We start from the raw sequence: 20,533 nt of genomic DNA on the forward strand, positions 1-20,533 counted from the left end.
CTAAGTAGCATTAGCAGACACAGAGCTCTACTCCACTCTCTAATAGAAACTTTAAGTGCAGTGATGGAGTGCTGGTCAGGAGATTGTGCTGTCTATAATTGTCAGATTATTAATAATGGTGGTAATTAAGTGAAACGCTGGTTAAGGTTCTGGTGTAATTAAAATGGTTGTCACACTGTGTGTGAGTGTTTCTGAGTGTGTGACCTGTGTTGGAGAGAATGATGACATCTTCAGTGTGATAGGTGTTTTTGCTCAAAGGTCTGAATAAATGGGGAGTTTTTGTTTACTGTAACTTTGTGAAGGCCATAAATGATACACTTTGTTGTCCCTTAACTTTTTTTTTTTTTAAGATTTCCATTACACGAGAGTAGATGTTAAAACTTCATGCTGATTTGTACTCGGCTTTCGCCAAGATAAGCACCAACTAAGACGTAGTTTTACAGTAACCTATGCTTCTCCATCCATTTACGCTTCTTTCCATCTGGTGATGTGAATCTCCTTCTGTCTGGTGTTAATAGTGTATTTGCGCGTCAGCACACACAACGGCTGCAACCACAGTGCGGTCCCCCCATAACAACCCTCTGGATTGAGCGGAGTAGTGAACATCTCTAGGGTCTTCAAGTGGGCACCTTCCGTCCTCAGTGTTTCGTCGACTAGCCCACGACACCTCAAGAGGGCTCAACAGTGACTCTGGCGTCCCAGAGTCACCCCCCTCCGTCCCCCACTCAACTCATCCCAGCTTACTGACCTCTACTTCCCTCTTGCTGCTGAGACCTAACCACAATCTCACAATCTCTCCGCAACCCAACCATACGCGCCAACCCGTTTGACTAAGGCTGTCGAGCCCCACTGGTGCGTTAATATGCAGTTTCAGTGGCAACGGTTCCGTATGGCATACCACCTACCGCAAAACACAATATCTGCCCAACCACCCGTCATTCACGCAATATACACAGGAACGTAATGACTGTAAATACTATACAACCTCTACAAATAAACCAACAGTGCTGCTGAGACCTAACCACAATCTCGCAATCTCTCCGCAACCCAACCATACGCGCCAACCCGTTTGACTAAGGCTGTCGAGCCCCACTGGTGTGTTAATATGCAGTTTCAGTGGCAACGGTTCCGTATGTTATACCACCTACCGCAAAACACAATATCTGCCCAACATCCCGTCATTCACGCAATATACACAGGAACGTAATGACTGTAAATACTATACAACCTATACAAATAAACCAACACCCTTCAAGTTTTCAAGAATTCTACGAAACCGTAGCATGGCGGCCTGTACTCAGCCAGCTAGAATCTTTCCGTCTCAACCACAGCCAGTTGCTGCTCCTTTCTGCTGCTTCAGATAAGTTCTTTACTGTGCGACGCAACTCTTGACCACTGAATCCGACGTCTCTGAGGAACCGGGTTGTAGAGTGTGCCACAAAACCTCGACAACCCACTTCCACTGGATAAACCTGGACTCTCCATCCTCGCTGTTCTGCTTCAGTGGCCAGATGAGCATTACGCAAATTCTTCCTCTCATATGCCTCATCTACCGCATCCTCCAATGGCACTGTTGACTCTATCAGTTGAACAATGCGTGGTGATCCAGACCACAAAACAATATCTGGTCGTAGGTTAAAGACTCATAGACTCAAGACCTTTAAGACTCATTAAATGTACATTATGTAGGATTTTTGCAGTAAAATATCCAAAAACCACTAGGCCAATGTTATATATTTTGTTTAGTTGATTACTTACAATATCCCAAATGTTTCAAACAATTTGTAAATCGTGAGAAAATTGCGATTTTAACCAAGGAAACGGGACGTGTGAGCAGGGGTGAGGAGTCGCCAGTCAGTGACGTCATATCCGCGTTACCCTCGGTTTCCGCCAGGTTTGACCTCTTACTGCCATAGTAACCACGGCGACAACTGGCCCGTTATGCATAGCAGGACGCTCACGCTGTTGTTGTTTTGTTCAAACATTTTGGACCATGGCAAGCAGACTTTGAGACAAAAAGAGGACTAAAACGAAGATCAACATCTTTCGAGATGCCGAGAGCTCCACGTCTGCGACTAACTTCGACTTGACAGAGACGCGAGTGTTGAATGTACTTTTAGACAGGTGAGCAAATGTACATAAAACAAATGGTATCAATGTTAATCAATGTTATTTAGTTCAACTTGATGAAATGTTAGAATATGATCTGTATGTTATTCTAATGTTGATCTAGCTTAACGTACTTAGTCTCATACAGCCAACACACAACCTAACAACCTTCAACACACTCAAATGCCGTTTAGTGTGATAGTGTAACTGTTAGAGCAAGTGAAACAGCACTGCATTACCTCAAGTTTGATTGGTCTAATAAACTGACCTGTGTGAGTATTAATTCAGCACTTGCGTGTAGATCGGTAGAATGAAATGTCCTTATTCTTTATATCCGCGGGACTCGCGTTGCGTGTGGGGCTGGTATACGTCTAGCAATCGCTTCCTGCTTCACACCACAGTCATGTTAAAAACATCAATGTATTCACTCATCCATAAAAGATCCATCAGCTTGACGACAAGATCCATAATTCAGCTTAATGTGGAATATACGTCATCAATATACGCCTTTGTTATTGTAAGAGGTTAGCGACCCCTGGTGGCGAAAAATCCTTGCATATTGTACCTTTAACAGTTCATGGGAGTTTATGGCTAGAATGGGTTTAAACTGCATGTATACATACTGTATATCCTACATTTTTATAACCGGGTTGCAACTACTATTCAAACTTTCATTATTATGAAATTCTGTAATTGTGAAATTTGGCATTGTTTTTTCCTCAAGGTCGATTGATGTTGCTAATCAAATTTCTTAAATGCCACTTTCACTCAGCAGCAGAAATCAGTTGTCAGTCCTGTATTTCAGTCCTTAATACGCTTGTGTTCACATATAGTTCAGTTATTTACAGGAGTGACAACACATTCTATAACCAAACTCGCATGCATACATTTTCAGGACTCACAATGGCAATCTCAGAAAACCTGCGCTTTGTGATTGAAACCGGACTGGACAACTAGTCTGTCACATCATACAGGAGTCTGAGAAAGCCGCACTGCACAAACTTGTGTTTACCGTGTGTTGTGGATTTTCATGCGTTTTTTCGGTATCTTACAGCGATGGAGATATGAGCTGTGTCATCTGAAGCTTTTAGATCCAGTCACAGTTCTCCGCCGGAGCTGCTCTATTTTCTATTTGCGTCCTATTTTATACCCTTTGCATAGAAACCGCTCTTTGCATAGAAACCCCTTTGTTCTGACTACAGGATGTAGAAAATGATCATTGTCTCACTGAGCTAGAACTGTCAGAAAATTGTTTAAGCAGATTAGTAGCTTGCTGTATTTGCTAATTATATTTATATTAACTGAATATGGCTAAAATCTTGATAGAGAACGAATACATAACCAGCAGAATCATCCATTTTATTTCCTTTTCTCAAATTTTAGTTTGATATTTTGTGCCTTTGCGGTGTAAATAATATTTTTCACTGCAGTACCTCATCCGTCACTGTATGTCTTTACATGTCAGTATAGTTTATATTGCTCCAGACTCCAGATTTTCTTAATCATCTGACCTAGATGTTCTTTTGGGTATTGGCAGTGCAGTGAGAGAGAGAAAGTGTGTGTGTGTGCACGCACATGGGTCAAATTGATGTGAGTGTGTGTTGATTTGCTCTCTTATATAGGAAGATTGTAGGGGTGGGGGTGCTCATCATCCTGGATTTACTTAAGGGAAGATTTGCCCCACGGGCTTTATGCATCAGGCCCAGGGGATGCTCCTACAAAGAAAAAAAAGAAGAGAACGACTGTGTAGCAGTTTAATTTTGGTCTTATTTGCTAAGCAGATTAGGCTTGAGGAAGGCTGGGGAGATTTTGAACTCAGCCTGGAGGCTGATTTGTAGGAGAGTAATTCCGTTTGGATGCTGCTGGTACAATATCCTCCAAGAGGAGATACAATTGGAATTTAGACAAATGAGTGTGTGTGTGCGTGCGTGCGTGTGTGTGTGTGTGTGTGTGTGTAAGAGTGTGTGTGTGTGTGTGTGTGTGTGTGTGTAAGAATGTGTGTATGTGTGGTTTAGGTCTTTATGTGAAAAATCTCATTTACTGTGGGTAGGCCAGAGTATCATGATTTAGTGATTATGGTAGAGCTAATCATGTTGTACTTCTAGATCTATATTTGGTCAGTGCCACCCGTAATGTTTTTAAAAAAAAAATTATTAGTGCAGTGTTTGTCAGTTGCGATTTGTTTAATATGACATCTCGTACATTTTCTTTACCATGTGCAGACTCCTGGTCTAAGGGCAAGAGCGACCCGTCTGCAGTGGTTTGCAGAAAAATGTATCGCAGCCCAACAGGTCAGTGTTTCCCTGCTGTTCTCTCTTGAGAAACTGATTTGCTATATATCAATAGAGTGTGTATCACTGTTTGAATCTTTCTTCCCCAGATGGACACCCTTGAGAACATGGTGGACATGACCATCAAGCTGTTTGAGTGTGACAGAGATGACATGTACCACTATTTGCTCCGCCTCTGCAGTAAGTATTGTGTGTTGGACCTGAGATTCCAAACAGTGGATGAGCGTTACAACACTGTTTTCTTTTCTCATGTCAGAGGAGACCAATGACTGGCGTAAAGCTGAGGCAACCTGGATGAAAATGCAAGAAGAGAATTTGGCTCCAAGAGAGAGAACATTGCGTTTGCTTGCTGATATCCTTAAAAACAATAACCAGGAGGTGCCCTTTGAGGTGCCTGAGGTAAAAGAACACTCAATGTCCAATGTAAAGTGTGTGTCCTGAAACAAAAGCAGCTGAAAGCCACTGCCCTACAGTCTTTGGATCTATTTCTTTGGTCAGATGCATTCAGCTGTTATTATCATGTTTCCATTATATTCACTTTAGGGGGTGGAAACCTTACATTAATTAAAATTGAATTGTTATTGAATTGAGTTAAAGGAAGCATTATGGTGTATTCATGTGGCTGTTTTATGTGTAGGTGTGGTTTGAGGAGGTCAAAGGTCAACCTGAGATGTTCTTAGAGCAAGAATCTAGAATTGCGGCTTCTCCTCGTGAAAGGGTTACTACATCCTCTAAAGAGGCCACGGTTGAGGACTACAAACTCAAACTCCTGTCTCTTTGCAAGAAAGGCAAAGTTCAAGGTTTGTTTTTTAAAGCTACATACACTGTAACTTTTTTTGGTTTGAAATTAACAATTGAAATGAGTATATCATAAAACCATCTTCCAAAATGTGTTTTTGCCTTGACCTAAATGACTGATAAACCTACAATATTTATATTTTAGAGTTTATCATTTGTCTGTGTTTACTTCATATCTGTAAAAAAAGGACCAGGCTATTACTACAGTATATGCAGAGGCAGGGGTCATAGTAGCTTGAAGCCACAAGAAATTAACCTTGAACCAAAAAGAGGTTGCGAGCTCAAAGGCATAGCGACAGTACTGTAATAAAACACAAATCAACATAGGTTGTATTGCATCATATTTGCTATGCATTGACTGTTTACAAAGCAGTTTATTTTAATAGCAATTCAAGTCTCTTAACAGGTTATTGCTTTGGTCTGTTTGCCTGTAAATTGCCTTGCCAAGGTATAATAGTTTCCACTGTTTTACCTAATGACATGTATGGAAGTTTTTTTTCCGCCCATGAATAAAAAAGTAATTGCGTCTACTCACAAAGACTTTTTTTCTTGCAATTGCAAGTTTACATCTTGCAATTCTGTCTTATTTTTTCTTGGAATTGAGATATAAACTTACAATTGCGAGTTATAAAGTCTGAATGGCAAGATATATAAACTTGCTATTCTGATAAATAATCAGAATTGCAAGATATAAACTCAGAAATTGTGAGTTATAAAGTAAGAATTATGAGAAACTCACAATTGTGAGAAAATGTCAGAATTGTGAGCTGACTTTATTACTTTATAATTCTCAAATGCTAGTTTATATCTTGTGAATTTATTTCTCAGAATTGTGAGTTGATATCTCCCAATTCTGACTTTATAATTCACAATTGTTCGTTTAATTCTGGGGAAAAAGTCAGAATTGCTAGAGGCAAACTCAATTGTGCGAAAAATAGTCAGAATTGAGATAATATTTTAGGAATATCCATCTTTTGAGTTTTGATGTCGTTAGTGACATTCGCACTGGTAAGGCGATAATCTGTAACCAGTGCTGTGCCTCAAGCCATCAGATTCACTTACGCTGAATAGCGAAGCCATAGCACAACTAAATAAGGAACAAAATACTGTTCCTCCGCAAGTTTCTTGTAGTTTTATTCTTCAATGGCTAGAGGGTTTAAAGTTAATGAATAGCTTTTAATTGAATTTAAAATTTTATAATTTTATAATAAAAATAAAATGTATTAATGTTATATAATTATCTAACATAATACAAATATATTTGTATAATAAAAATATAATGTTGCTTAGATTGGCAAGTCAGGTTTATTTATAGAGTGATTTATGCAATACAGATTGCTGCAAAGCAGCTTTACAGTTCAGTAAAAATTAGTGACCATCTCAATTGGTTTTCATTTTTTTGGAATGAAACCATGTTGTTTTAAAGGATGCTCAAATGCAGTATTATCTGTAGTGATCTAATGTTGTCGAGTAGATCATGTGTACTTTTGTTTCTGATCCTCAGAGGCCTTCGACATCATGAAGGAAGCAGAAAGCAGGGGCATGGTGCTCGGCCCTGCTGCATATGATAACCTCATCAAAGGCCTCCTGGCCAGAGGCAACATAGAGGATGCCATCGCTGTCAAGAACATGTAAGTCTGTCTATGAGGGTCGCATTGCATCCAATATCTTTTACATTTGCATGGTAAATATGTACAGGTTGCGAAATTACAGGTTTTAAGGTCACAGACCTTAGTCACTGTACCAGTTTTTGCAGAATTAGAAAATCTTCTTGAGTTGAAACGGATAAATGATAAGCTTCTTCTAGTGAAACACACACACACAAATATATACATGCATGCAAAGTGAGCAGTCTTATGGTTTAAGCCCTTTCAATGTTACCAGATAATCTCTGAGTTCGCAGAAGAGCTTGTCAAGATGCAAAAATGACAGTCATTTGCCGATTAGTAATAGATGTTTGTGTTGTACTAGTGTTTTGCGCTGGTGATCTTTGATTTATCTATAAAGCTCTGCTGGTTTACTGGGTCGCATTATACGTCTGATGATATATCCTCATGAAAAAAAGCCATTGCCCCTATAATCTTGTGAATGCTTTCAGAAAGCATTCAGAAACATCTTTGTACCAGGCTATCCACGCCATAGCCATTGCGGTGGGTGTTAACTGACCCTATTCATGGACTTGTAGTGCATGAACATTATCTCCCACTATATTACACTATAGCTTTTGATGTCGCAACGGTTCTTGAAACCTCAAGACTTCAGTTGCCTTTGAGCGATACAGATAATGTGTAACATACCATGTATCATAACCACGTATCTTCTATTACCAGTTATCAACATATAAACATTCAATCAGTAAATCAGACTATAGCAGGCATGCTCTGTTTCAAAACCTAGTGAGCCTCATTGCTGTCTACTGTCTACATAGACAAGCTGTTTTCTGAGGCCCGGCGCTCATAAGTAACATATTTGGAACGTTTTTGAAATATCAGTCTTTTAATTGAAATATGAGTCTTTTCTTTTTTTATATATATATTTTAAAATGAGAAATTCAAATTTTCTTAATTACTCCAGTCTTCATTGTCACATGATCCTTCAGAAATCATATATAGTGTGTTTATTGCTTTGAAGGAGTGCATATGTGTGTGGTGGACTTCAAGCAGATGTTTGGCAGGACATTGGTCTTGGCCAGCGGGGTGCTTTAAGGACAGATTAAGGGGATTGGGAATGGAGGAGAGAAGCGAGGGACGGGATTGTCCAGCACTTAAGAGGACTAGAGGAGAGTAAGGAGAAGGACACAAGGATTTTCTTAGGATTGATAAGAGTGACTCTGACTATGGTCGCTGGTCCAATCTGCTGTGCGAGCGGCTGTTGGCCGGTCGCCGTGGAGATAAGGAGCGGCGGTTGATGCTCAATTGGACGGCTGGATTAATCTGGCCAGTGAGGGTAATAAAAAAAGACTTTGATTGAGGTTTAAGTGACAGTGGAGGGGAAAATGAACGGGGAGAGTGGATCCAGATTTGTTGGATTTGTTCAGTCTCACACACATGCATGCACACAATTTTATGCTCACTAGGAAAGAAATAGCTCTCAACAACAACATTTATTATTCATAAATACAGCTGATCCTACATAACACTGCTATCTCACAAACTTCAGTTCTTCAACCAGTCCCCATCTTCCTTTTGTCTTCTCAGTGCAGCTGATCATATTCCTAGGTTCAGTTTAAGTGACATTGCCAACAACCTACTCATCATCTCTCAAGTGAAGAGATGCCAGATGAATGGTGAGTACTCACGTTGATCTGTTCTCTCAGTTCAGCAATTAATGATACTGTGAATTATCTAGGTTACTTCCATGGCTTTGTTTTATTAAACCTGACCACATGATCTGTCCCTGCTCACAGATGCCATGGAGATTCTTAAGGGCATGTTACAGGCTGACCAGGTGCCCAGTCAGTTGGCCATCACTCGACTGGTTCAGGGTCTTGCTAATGAGGGAAACGCACAGGACATCCAGGGAGTGGAGGCCTTGGTGAAGACTTTAGGCTCAGTCAAGCTGTCCAGCATGTTATTTGTCAACAATACTGCCCTCGCTCATATTAAAAAGTAAGGAATTTATTTTTATTTTTTTTGCAAAGGCAAGCATTACTATTATTGCTCATAAAGGTGTTAAGTTACCTCAAGTGGTCACATGACTTGTCCGTTTGTTATCTGGACATGGATGGAGTACCTCACATGGTGCAGCTTGTTGATGACCGATATTGCTATTATTTTTTAAAGCAATTTTTTTTTTTATTAATATGTTTTATAGTGAATAAAACTGTTAAAATAATCATAAGACTTACTCTACTGTTCAAAAGTGTGGGTTCTGTAAGATTTTTTTCAATGTTTTGGAAATTAGTCTCTTATGTTCACCCAGCCAATACATTTCTTATCAATGTTGAAAACAGCTTCTTATTATGAATCCGTGATGTATTTTAGATTTAGAATTCTTTGATGAATGGAATTGTTCAAAAGAACAGCATTAATTAGATTTTTTTTAAATCAATTTCTGATCCCAAACTTTTGAACAGTTGCGTACATGCAGAGTTCTTTCACTGCCATAGAAAAGCTAAAAAATATGGAGTTTTTAAATTCAGGCATATTTTCACAGTAAGCACATGCAAATGAACAAAATCTTTAAAAGACATGGACATTTTTTGGGACATGACCTGAATTTCAGTAGACACTTGTGGAAGCAACTACCTACAACACCATCACAGCAGCGATGCTATGCGTCAAAATTGATTATACAGCTACAAGACTCAAAGAGCTCCTTATTCATTGGCTTGGCTACTAGAGCAAGGCTTACAATACTTGAGATTAGCAGCCATTCAGATGTTTTTAAACAGGATGCACAGTGAAACTAAATGCAGCAAAAATTGGCACCACATACCTTGCTGCTGGAGGAATGCAGATGACTTCGAGGTTAAGACTGTGATTGACTATGACAAAGACTTGATTGTATTGTATTATCTCTCTGAACTACATGCTCAATGTTTCTAACAAAGGGAGCACTGGCAGACTATCTGGCGGGTGAGATTAGATTCTACCCGCACAATATTTTCTTGGTTATTTTTGTGAAAACAAATTCATGAAAAGAACAATGAAGCACCCTTGTTTCTGTAAATACCATGAAATGTGACCTTTTAGTGGGTTGACCTTGACTAAATTGGTGTCATCAAAGGTTTGTTGTGTAACAAAGGACCACTTGCTCATGTGGCCTTTTCTCCCACCTCAATTTCATCTTCCTGTTCTTTCATCTTACCTTTCCTCCATCCCCTTCACCCCTCTTTCCCCATTATTATTAAAGACTCAAATCTGCTGTGATGGCTATGACTATGTAGTCTGAATAATTCACAATGGACCATATTAATGTGGTGCCTGGGTTCCGGAGCCCCCATCTCGCCTCTTAACCAGTCAGCTTGGCTCAGCTGCACACAGCACACGTGTCACTGTTGCTTATGTCCCCCCGGGGGTCAGAGTTCACCCTGACAGGATAAAGCTGTGTGAACGGGGAAGCCGCCCAATCAGCCGTGAGGAACACTTTGCTCTTCCGCTGTCCTACACTGTCTCAGGACTTTAGGAATGGCGAAGAATGACAATCGATGGCTGGACCCAGAATATTAATGTGGCCAATGAAAGTTTTATGTACTTTGTGTTCTGTAAATGAAAGTTGGGGGATGGAGGGGAAGCAGAAATGGAATGGAAATTTTCCCATGGCTTGCTTTTTTCTGCCTGCCTTTTAGTTTAAACTGTAGAAGTATGTTTTGCAAGCCAACTTGTTCATTCAAGAAGAATAAACCTAAAACTAGCTGAGTATGAATTAAGTATTTGGTGTTAGGACCAGTTGTATATATTTAAACAGAGTTTCTGCTGGGCATCGAAAAGGATTAAAAGGGAATTTTGTGAAAATTAAGGCCTTAAATGGCATTAAAAGGCATTACATTTTATTCCTTCATTTTTATTCCTTTCATTTTTTTTTAGATAGTTTTGAAAAATATTACCAACTTATTTTAAGTAGATAGCCATCATAATTAATAACTTTGATTTGCTGTCACAAAATATATGTACGTTGGAGTGTTAAACACGGGGATCCAGTTTGGCAAAATTTCCCCAACGCTGGATGTTTTGGACTGCTCCAATAAATTTAAAAGTAAATCCCATAAGGTCACAAAGAAATGGGAAAGTGCAAATTCCAATGAAAGTGGCTGGAAGAATGAGTTTTTAAGATATGGTTGCCGCCCGTTGGTGGTCAACGTGGAGAAGCATTTTGCAGTGCATAGTGTGTAGTGCGTCATTTGGGACACAGCTACAGTGTCGCTTGATCAAAATAGGGTTATGCTGCACTGACATTGGTCCAAACAGATAAATGGTCCGTCGAGCACAAAATGAGTAGCGCAGTTTCCTTCCGCTTTCATTACGTTTGCCATTTGATGTTGGGTAATGTTGTGGTGGTCGTGCAATCGCGACTGCTAACAAAATTTTGGTGGCACCGGCTGGAAAAATGGCCCAACGGAATCGTTCGGTTTGTAATGTGTACCAAAACAAAAGCCTCGTACCAAACGGTTAAATACAAATACGTTTATCGTTACACCCCTAATATAAAATTGTGTGAAAATTATCCTGTCTACTCATTCACAAATAATAATATATTGTTTAAAATTTGGTAAGACACTTTTTGTTTACAAAGGCCATATGCATGGAGGCGTGAGTCATCATGAATAATGCTGTATTTCACACCTGAGGAGATGAATGGATAAAATCCCTTAGAAACTTGGGCTATAAAAGGGTTTGTTTAAATCACTAACACTGAGTATGAACTCTCCTTTCTCCCTCTGCAGTGGGGACATTGACAGTGCAGTGGAGCTGTTGGAGTCCATTTACACCCAGAACACAGAGAATCAGAACACCAGTATTTCCTTTGTCTTCCGCAAAGTTCTGGATGCCAACAATGACGCTGCACTAGATAGATGTGAGACACACACACACACACACACACACACACACACACACACACACACACACACACACACACACACACACACACACACACACACACACACACACCACCTCTTCATCTATATCAGTGGTTCTCAACCAGGGCACCTCAACAAAATATTTAAATCTGTCCCATCAAAAACAGTTTTATTCTAGAACATACAGTTCTTGCAACTTCTCAAAAACACTAGTTTTAATTATCTAAAAAAAATATTATACTTAATATACTTTTTTTTCCCTCGTTTTTTGACACTTAAAGTCGGCATGAAATGGAAATTGCAAGCAAGTTTTCTCTCCTATTGTGACATATCAGACTGAAATTACTTGAGAAAAAAAGTGGAGCTGAAACAGATTTGGTCAATCAGGAATTAATTGGATTGTAGAATGTGAGTCAAGGGGTGGTTTCAAGGGCAACACACACACATATATATATATATATATATATATATATATATATATATATATATATATATATATATATATATATATATATATATATATATATATATATATATATATATGTGTGTGTGTGTAAATGGCTTACATGGTGGTAGAATCTTCAAATGGGTGTCTTGGTTGAGAACCACTGATCCTGTGAATTATTTGATTACTTCTAAACTGACTTCTAGCTCTTGTTTGTGAGTTTTTGGTTTGGAGAAACATTAGAGCACCCAATGATGTGTTGTAACATAGTAATCACTGTGTAGGCATGTGATTGATTGACATCTCTCTCTATGTCCAGTGAGTGCCATGGCAGAAAGGCTCTGCAATCACTTTGCCTCCTACAGAGCCGCTACAGACCTCTTCCTGATTTACTTGGACATGGGCAGGACAGAAGAGGCCAAGTTTCTCCTGCAGGTACCGTCTCTTAACAAACCAAGATATGCATGAGGACTCTGTGACCTTGCTAAATTGCTGAATCGAATTCGAGTTGGTATTGAAACTAGCTGACCCTGTTGCTAACCACAATTCCAACTCAAGTGAACGCTGCTCTTTTTGACCTCTTGCTGTCTCATATTTTAATCAATCAGTTGTTTTTACTTGCTTAGATGGTCTTGTACAAGGTTTTTCCTCTCCCTTTTTCAAAAAGCACTTTAGCGATTCAACAGTAACAAAATGGCTGCATTAAGGCACCACTAAACCCAGGAGTGAGTAATATCCTTGAGATCTCGAAATAACAGGAAGCTTTGCTTCACAGCGTCCCTGAGATGGAATGCTAAATATCAAAAGAGGATTTTTTTTTTACAGAGAGTCTTAGATCTGCATGTTTGGTTTGATCTTGTTCTTCGTGTTGTAGGTGTCATGAATGGCATCAGAGAGTAACTCTCAGGAGTGAAGCTGCTGGGCTGTAGTTTTAATTGCTCTGATTGTCGTGAAAGCACTCTGTCCCCCTTAGCCTGTGTTCATTTTAATATAGCAGCCTGTTAAAAGCCTCCCAGGCCCCTCTGCTTTTAATTCAGCAGATGCAAGAGAATCCCACAGCCTTCACGATTGGCTTGTACTGTGACTTCATTGACGCTGAACCCAGAGAAAGCACAAGGCAATCCAGAAGTTTCAAAAGACACATACCAATACACACAGAGGACAGAATGAGACATTTTCAAAGCATCTAAGACATTTTCCGGGTTCAATACAAATTAATCTGTACTGTATTAGAGTTTGTGGTATAATGTTGAGCACCTGCAATGGAAGTAAAGGGGGCTAAGCTTAAATGTCATTAGAGTATTTTAATGTCTTGACAAAGCTTAAAGGCATAGTTCATTCAAAAATTAATGTTCTGTCATCATTTACTCACACTCATGTCGTTTCAAACCCATAGGACTTTCGTTCATCTTGGAAGCACAAATGAAGATCTTTTGGTTGCACTTTATTTTACAGTACGTGCACTTTTGTGTACTTGCCTAAGAAAGTACTGATTAATATAAGGTAACTACATGGGTTAAGATTAGGTTTAGGGGTAGGTTCAGGGTTAGTACCTAGTTATTACCCAGTTATTGTAATAACTATAAGTACATGGGGAAAAGGACTGTAAAATAAAGTGCTACTGATATTTTTTAATGAAAACCCATTGAAAACCCGCTCCAAAAAACTTTCATAATTTAAAGGGACATTGTGCAGGAATTTCTCCCATCTAGCGGTGAAATTGTATTTTGCATTCAAACTAATTGTGCTCTCCAGCGCCTCGCTTTTTCAAATGCGTGTTGCATCTACGGGAACTGTTATGTACCAAAAAACTATGACATGATGTTTTCTTATAGCAGTAAGAAGTTTTCGAGTTTTCCTTCGGGTGAACAGGTTTGTTATTTCAAACAAATTACACCTTGAGACAACGAACAAACGAATGTTACAGTATGAATAATAACAGCGCAGTGCAGCCTTTTAAACTTGCCGGGGCAGTGACAAGCGCCTCTCACTGCTCTGCTCCTCCGTTTCTGCTGCTTTCAGTTACGTGACGTTGTGGAAACGCGTTGGCCTAGTACTTTTTGACCCTGTCTGCTATTATAGTTTTTCAAGATGGCGGAACTACATGGAAGCCTCCGTGGACCTACCCATCACATGTATATAAAGATAATAAATTCTTCGTTTACGAGGATAAGTCAGATAATTGGCAGAGGTATTTGTACACCATTGGGGACATATTTATGAATGAACTGTGCCCTTAAACCCCTTTTACATGTAACTAGCTAAAACTATGTAATCCAATTTTCAATTCCTGCTATAATTGTCAACATGGTAAACCCAGAAAGAAAAGGGCTTTTTATGTAGAGAAAAATCTAAACTCAGAAATTACATCGGTAATAGCTGACCAGAAACTCGTCCACCTAGATCCACATGGTGCTGAACATTTTATATTGGAATGGTAAATAATTCGAATTTCTGTATTGAAAATCTGTAATTGTATTGAAATCTGTATTGAAAATAAATGTTTTTAGCTCAGCACCATTTTAGTGACTATAATTTAACCTGTATAAAATGTTTAAAAGTCCTCGTTTAGTAACCAAAACAATTGTAATGTATGCCTATAACATGATTCAAAAAAATTGCCATTATGCCACAAATGCATGTAACATTAATTGCTAAATAAAATGTTTAGTCCATGTTTGCTTTAAAGGTGTCCACGATATCCATAAAAAGCCTGATTTCTTCGTACCCGCTAACATCTCCTTTCTGACAAAGCTCCTTGAGGTTGTTGAGTCTTCTCAAGACCTACAGTTTCTGTACAGCACAGTTTACCCTTCTGGAATTCACTGTGCCTTCATTTAACTTGTGTTATATTGTCCTGATTAAAGAGCGTGAAAATTGCACACCGGCGCTTGAAAGCTCAGGAGCACGCCGATGCAATTCAAAGCCTTTATACGGCTAAGTGTAGATAATTGTACTTTAAATTGGGCAGACACTGTACATTTTAATTTTCATAAAGAAATAAGTGGTTATTTGCCTGACTCCCTTATTAGCTGTATAATTAACCCTTAACTATAGAGAGCTGCACTGAGTGCTAAAGGATGTAATGGAAGATGGATACATTCAAAAACACATGCTCCTTTCATGCGGTTACACACATCTTCCATACACCACCTTTTAACTGCCTGCTGTGTCGATACAGGAAATGCCAGTAATTGTTTTTATACCTAGGTTTATGTTTTGCCCAAGGGCAGATACTGTGCTTGCATGTAAACACACACGTTATGATATGCAGTAAATGTTTGTGTTGAGAGTTTTAAGGTCTCATGTGCTTCTTTGATTGCTTTAGCGCTGTGCGGCTGTCAGCGAACAGAAGGACGTAATGTTCACATACATGTTACGAGCGGCTCAGCAGCCGGGACAGGTAAACGAACCCATTTTGTTCTAGCCTTCATGCTCATAAGTTATTCCACAAAATCAGGCACAATATGGTCACACAGTTTGTGAAATAAAGACTATTTTCCTTCCTGAATAGGCTGTTAAAATCAAGACTCTGGCTGAGCTGATTCCTGACTTCACAGAGAAGGAGAATATCTATTCTCACCTGATAAAATGCTACAGTAAGACCACTATTTGTATCAACTCTAATTTCCAGGGTGATATACATTACCGTTCAAAAGTTTGGGGTCAGTGAGATTTTTTTTTTTTTCAAGAACTTGATACTTTTATTCAACAAGAACACATTAAATTCATCAAAAGCATCAGAAAAGACATTTATAATGTTACATAATATTTCAAATAAATGTTCTTTTGAACGTTCTATTCATTAGAGTCACAACAATATTAATAAGCTTAACTGTTTTCAGTTGATAAGAAGAAATGTTTCTTGAGCACCAAATCAGCATGTTGAAATAATTTCTGAAGGATCATGTGACACTGAAGACTGGAGGAATGATGATGATAAACTCAGCTGTCGAAACTGAAAAATTACATTTTAAAATAATTCAAATAGAAAAGTTATTTTAAATTGTAGTAATATTTCACAATATGTCTGTTTTTACTGTATTTTTGATCAATTAAATGCAGCCTTGGTAAGAATAAAAAACGTTAATAATATTTCTGACCCGGTTGTGTGTGTATATATATTCTTGTATAGATGTCGCCTAAAGATGATGTCACAGTTCAATTTCACGGGCAAAAAGGTCCGTTGTCAATAGCGCATATTAATGTATGAAGCAAATCTCACACAGGCAGAACACAAAGTTTGTCAATACAGCAAATCAGTGTAACCAATTTGAACCCATTGTGAAATCTGTTTGGGTGAAATCACTGAATTTCGCCTGTATAAATGAACAAAAGTAAATGTGACCACAACTTAAGAAACAGTGCTATTGTTTTACTCTGAACTCATCTGGAACTGCACATGTTGTTCTGCCTCTGTCATTGAATAGTGTTTTATTTTAACATGATCACTGTTTCTAGCTCCATGCTTCATCTGGTGGACAATGGCATTAAGTCTGTCCTCATCTCACTGGCATGTTTGAATCGCCCCACTGTTTTGGCACACAGCAAAGGTAGTCCGTTAATAGTCTGCCAATTAAAAATGCAGCAAGCGGAGCTCATTGACTGATTCACAGGAGGCACGTTTGCTAATACAAACACATGTTCCCTAATGAGGGTCTACTTTAGCCAGCCTACCGTGAGAACTTTGACACGTTTCAGTACTTAGAGACCTCTGCAGCATCACTATTTCATGAGGCCTGATATGTGCAGGATGAAATATTGGTTGTTTAACACAGCTGTTGTTCTGCCTCACTCTCAACAGGTTTGGATAAAGACCTCAGTTCAGCGAAGGCTCTGTATGAGCGCATGCAGGCTGAGGGGGTGAAGGCTGAGGAGTTAACTCTCAAAAGACTGGCGGTACTATACACAGAAGCTGGAGAAACTCTTCCCTTCCAAGAGCCTCCGGTAATCATCCACAATAATTAACATTTCATACATTTTGAACATGTAATTTTCGGGCAAGTTTATTTTTTATTATTAAATAAGAGAAATCATTTAAACCAAACAGGCATTGTTGCAAAGTCGATTTCAATTTTTTTGAAAAATGTATTGAAACAATGTTGTTTAAATAATTGCAAACATAATATTTGTTCCAGTAAATGAGGACAAGATTACATACGCTTTGTCCAAATATGCCTTCTTTTATGCTATATATTATGCGAAAAACGGTATGTGAGCCAAGTGGTATGTACGAATTCATAGTATTTATAAAACAGTAGACAAAAAGTACCTGGATTACCGACTACTTCCGGTGGAATTTCGAAGTTTGCATTCGATGGAGCTCGTTACTATCCCATGAGGCCACAGGAGAGGATTTGTGAATGAAAGTAAAGCGACGCAACTGACGCTGTAGTTCACATGACAATGACAACATGGCGGATGTAGTACATTAGAATTTCATTCAATCATTCAATTTGAACAGGCTCACCCAAATTGGACAATAGAAGATTGCAGAAACATTGTCTGGTCTGACGAGTCTCGATTTCTGCTGCAACTCTCAGATGGTAGAGTCAGAATTTTTCATAAACAACATGAAATCATGGATCTATCTTCTATCAACGGTTCAGGCTGGTGGTGGTGCAATGGTGTGGGGGATGTTTTCTTGGCACACTATGGGCCTCTTAGTACCAATTGACCATCGTTTAAATGCCACAGGCAACCTGAGTATTGTTGTGGACCATGTCCATCCCTTTATGACCACATTGTACCCATCTTTTGAAGGCTACTTCCAGCAAGATAATACATCATGCCACAAAGCTCAGGACCGGGAAGAGTACTTAAGCTGGGACTCAACTCAGTGCGACCACACTACATGTAGGAGTGCTGCCCACGAGGCTATCGGCTCAGATTATACAGGCAAATTGTTCACTTAGAATTTTGAATTGATTCATTTCATTGGACAGTTTTAACGGACTCACAGAAATGAGTCTGACTTACTCAAATGATATTTTTACTACTGCTTTTCATAAATTTTAGATGCTTTCCTAAATGTTAAGACTTAAAGGTCAAATTGTAGGCACACTCAAATCTTTGCGATATTCATGATGTCGCCAGTTTTTGTATCTCCAGCAAAATCATCACACATATAGTGAATATTTTATATAACGTTCAGCCCTACTTGCACACCGAATACTCTCAAAATGAATATAGAGCGGTATGTTTCCTGCAAACCTACACTACTGTTACTACTAGTTTTTTTTTTTTGAAGATTTAAAAAAAGTAATGGTTTCCATGAAAATATTAAGCAGCATAATATTAAACAGCATGAAACTGTTTTCAACATTGATAATAAGAAATGTTTCTTGAGCACCAAATAAGCATATGAGAATGAATTCTGAATGATCATTTGACACTGAAGATTGGAGTAATGATGCTGAAAATGCAGCTTTGATATTACAGGAACACATTAAATTTCAAAATGTATTCAAATTTTTTTTTTTTGGTTGTAATATTTCAGGTTTACTGTATTTTTAGTCAAATAAATGCAGCCTTGGTTAGCAAAAATCTTACTTACTGTAAACTTTTGAACGGTAATGTAGATGTTTACTTCAGTATTATGCAACAAATTGCTCAATTCAAAACATGAGCTTCTTCATGAACCACACATGCTGTGCACCTATTGTGTGGGCAGTTGTGATTTTTCAGCATGATTGGATGTCATTTCTTTTTTTTTTTTTTTAATGCTTTTTTATTTAATAACCATTTGTGAAGTTGGTCGAGCACTAATTGATTGGTGTCCAGTTTGAAGTCACACATGAAATAATGCTACTTTTACAGTAGCGTAAGAGTCCACTTCACACGCTCGTGTATTATTTACTCCCTGTCAGAACTGCGCTCCGGTGTTTTTCAACAGCTTTAGAGGAGACTGCTAGCCTTCTACAAACCTCACCGCACCTCTGCGCTCTCAGTGCACCTTTTAAGTTCCCACAAAGCAATCTCAGGTAGCACTCCATCCCGCTCCATTCAATTCCTTCGTCCCCCGGCCGCCACTAATACCACAGTACAAAGAGTCTCCGGAGAGAGGCGATAAGGAGAGATTTGAGGTGCCGTTCACATCTGGCCTTATTTCTCGTACACAGCGGCTGTTATTTATCGACTTTAATTACCCCATTAATAAGGGAATATACATTGTTGGAGAAATGGTAATCTTCTAAAAGCATTCACCTTCCAAAAATAGAGCCTGTGCTGTTTAATTACGGGAGGGGTGAAAGAGTAAATATGTTATTTGTGAATTAATACGGTTTGTAAGATGAAACGAGAGCGTAGGATTTGTTTGGACCCTGTGGTTGTTATTAGTTTGCCCTAGAGGGCAGGAAACGCAACTACACAGAGCCCACGGATACTGACTGGAACACAACACTCATTCTAAGTACAATTGTGTTGAAAATGTTTGGCTTGTTTTGCCTCTTACGGAGTAAAAATGAAAAATCTTTTTGTTTTTTTGTTTCGCAGGAGTCTTTTCGTTTCTACGCTGACAAACTGAAGCAGCGGCGCTTAGAATCCGTGGGGCCGGCCGACGACTAAAAACACCTTCCAGTTCCTTCATTTGTTTTTTATATACAGCAGATGTGCACAGCTTGTGTTAAACTGTGATTGTTTGTTTTTGCCCTTCATAATGATGTCATGATAAAGTTAACGTGTACATAAATATTTATGCAAATAAATGTAAACCCAAAACTATAGTGACTCGTTCGTTAACTTTTCTTTAGTTTGTTCCTTAAATGAGTGTCGCACTATGAGCTGTTTTCAACAAATGGAAATATTCATATAAGAAGCATTAAAAGACAACATGGATTATTTGTGAAAAGCTCAGTAAAGTTCTTTACCATTTCATGACCCATAATCTTAATTATGTATAGTAGCCTAATACAGTGCTGTATAATAAACATCTCATTGGAACAATCATGGATCAACTGACATGCATCCTGCTTTCAATTTTTTTTCTTCTTTGAAACGTACATTTATCAGGATTTAACACAAGTGCAAAAAACGTACATTATCTAGCTTTTAAAACAAATGCATGACTTACAAAACCTTTCAAAAGATTTTTGATATAGCCTTATCGTCACACGCTTTGATGAGCGGTAAAATCTTCTACATATTTGAATAAATAAACATTCAGGCTGGAACAAAGAAAAGCTGTTTATGGATATTTACCAAAGCTCTGCTCTAATCTCTTGCCAAATTGAACAAAAGTGTGGAAGGAAACGAAAAGAACATCGCTGCCATCCAGTGGCAGTCAACTGAAGTCTGAAGAGATCTCGCTGTGAGCGTTAGGGGACCAGCTCTTCTCTCCTCTGGTGTCTTTACTAGTGTAGGTTTGACCTC

At 38.7% G+C, this 20,533-nt stretch overlaps 1 protein-coding gene across 1 annotated transcript in view; it reads left to right on the forward strand.

Moving 5' to 3' along the window:
* Positions 1–19,885, forward strand: part of lrpprc (leucine-rich pentatricopeptide repeat containing) — a 59,983-nt gene extending 40,098 nt beyond the window's left edge. Inside the window, exons 26-38 of the mRNA XM_077237303.1 lie at positions 4,332–4,400; positions 4,490–4,580; positions 4,657–4,799; positions 5,038–5,200; positions 6,703–6,829; positions 8,396–8,484; positions 8,605–8,806; positions 11,584–11,714; positions 12,483–12,598; positions 15,492–15,566; positions 15,678–15,762; positions 16,968–17,110; positions 19,658–19,885. Coding sequence (XP_077093418.1) covers positions 4,332–4,400; positions 4,490–4,580; positions 4,657–4,799; positions 5,038–5,200; positions 6,703–6,829; positions 8,396–8,484; positions 8,605–8,806; positions 11,584–11,714; positions 12,483–12,598; positions 15,492–15,566; positions 15,678–15,762; positions 16,968–17,110; positions 19,658–19,729 — 1,506 coding nt within the window. The 3' untranslated portion in view covers positions 19,730–19,885. The remainder of the gene's footprint in view (positions 1–4,331; positions 4,401–4,489; positions 4,581–4,656; positions 4,800–5,037; positions 5,201–6,702; positions 6,830–8,395; positions 8,485–8,604; positions 8,807–11,583; positions 11,715–12,482; positions 12,599–15,491; positions 15,567–15,677; positions 15,763–16,967; positions 17,111–19,657) is intronic.
* Positions 19,886–20,533: the final 648 nt, after the last annotated feature.

Source organism: Siphateles boraxobius, unplaced genomic scaffold (assembly GCF_051911475.1).
Source record: "Siphateles boraxobius isolate OS27281-9 unplaced genomic scaffold, OSU_SipBor_1 20, whole genome shotgun sequence".
Classification (NCBI taxonomy): Eukaryota; Metazoa; Chordata; class Actinopteri; order Cypriniformes; family Leuciscidae; genus Siphateles; species Siphateles boraxobius.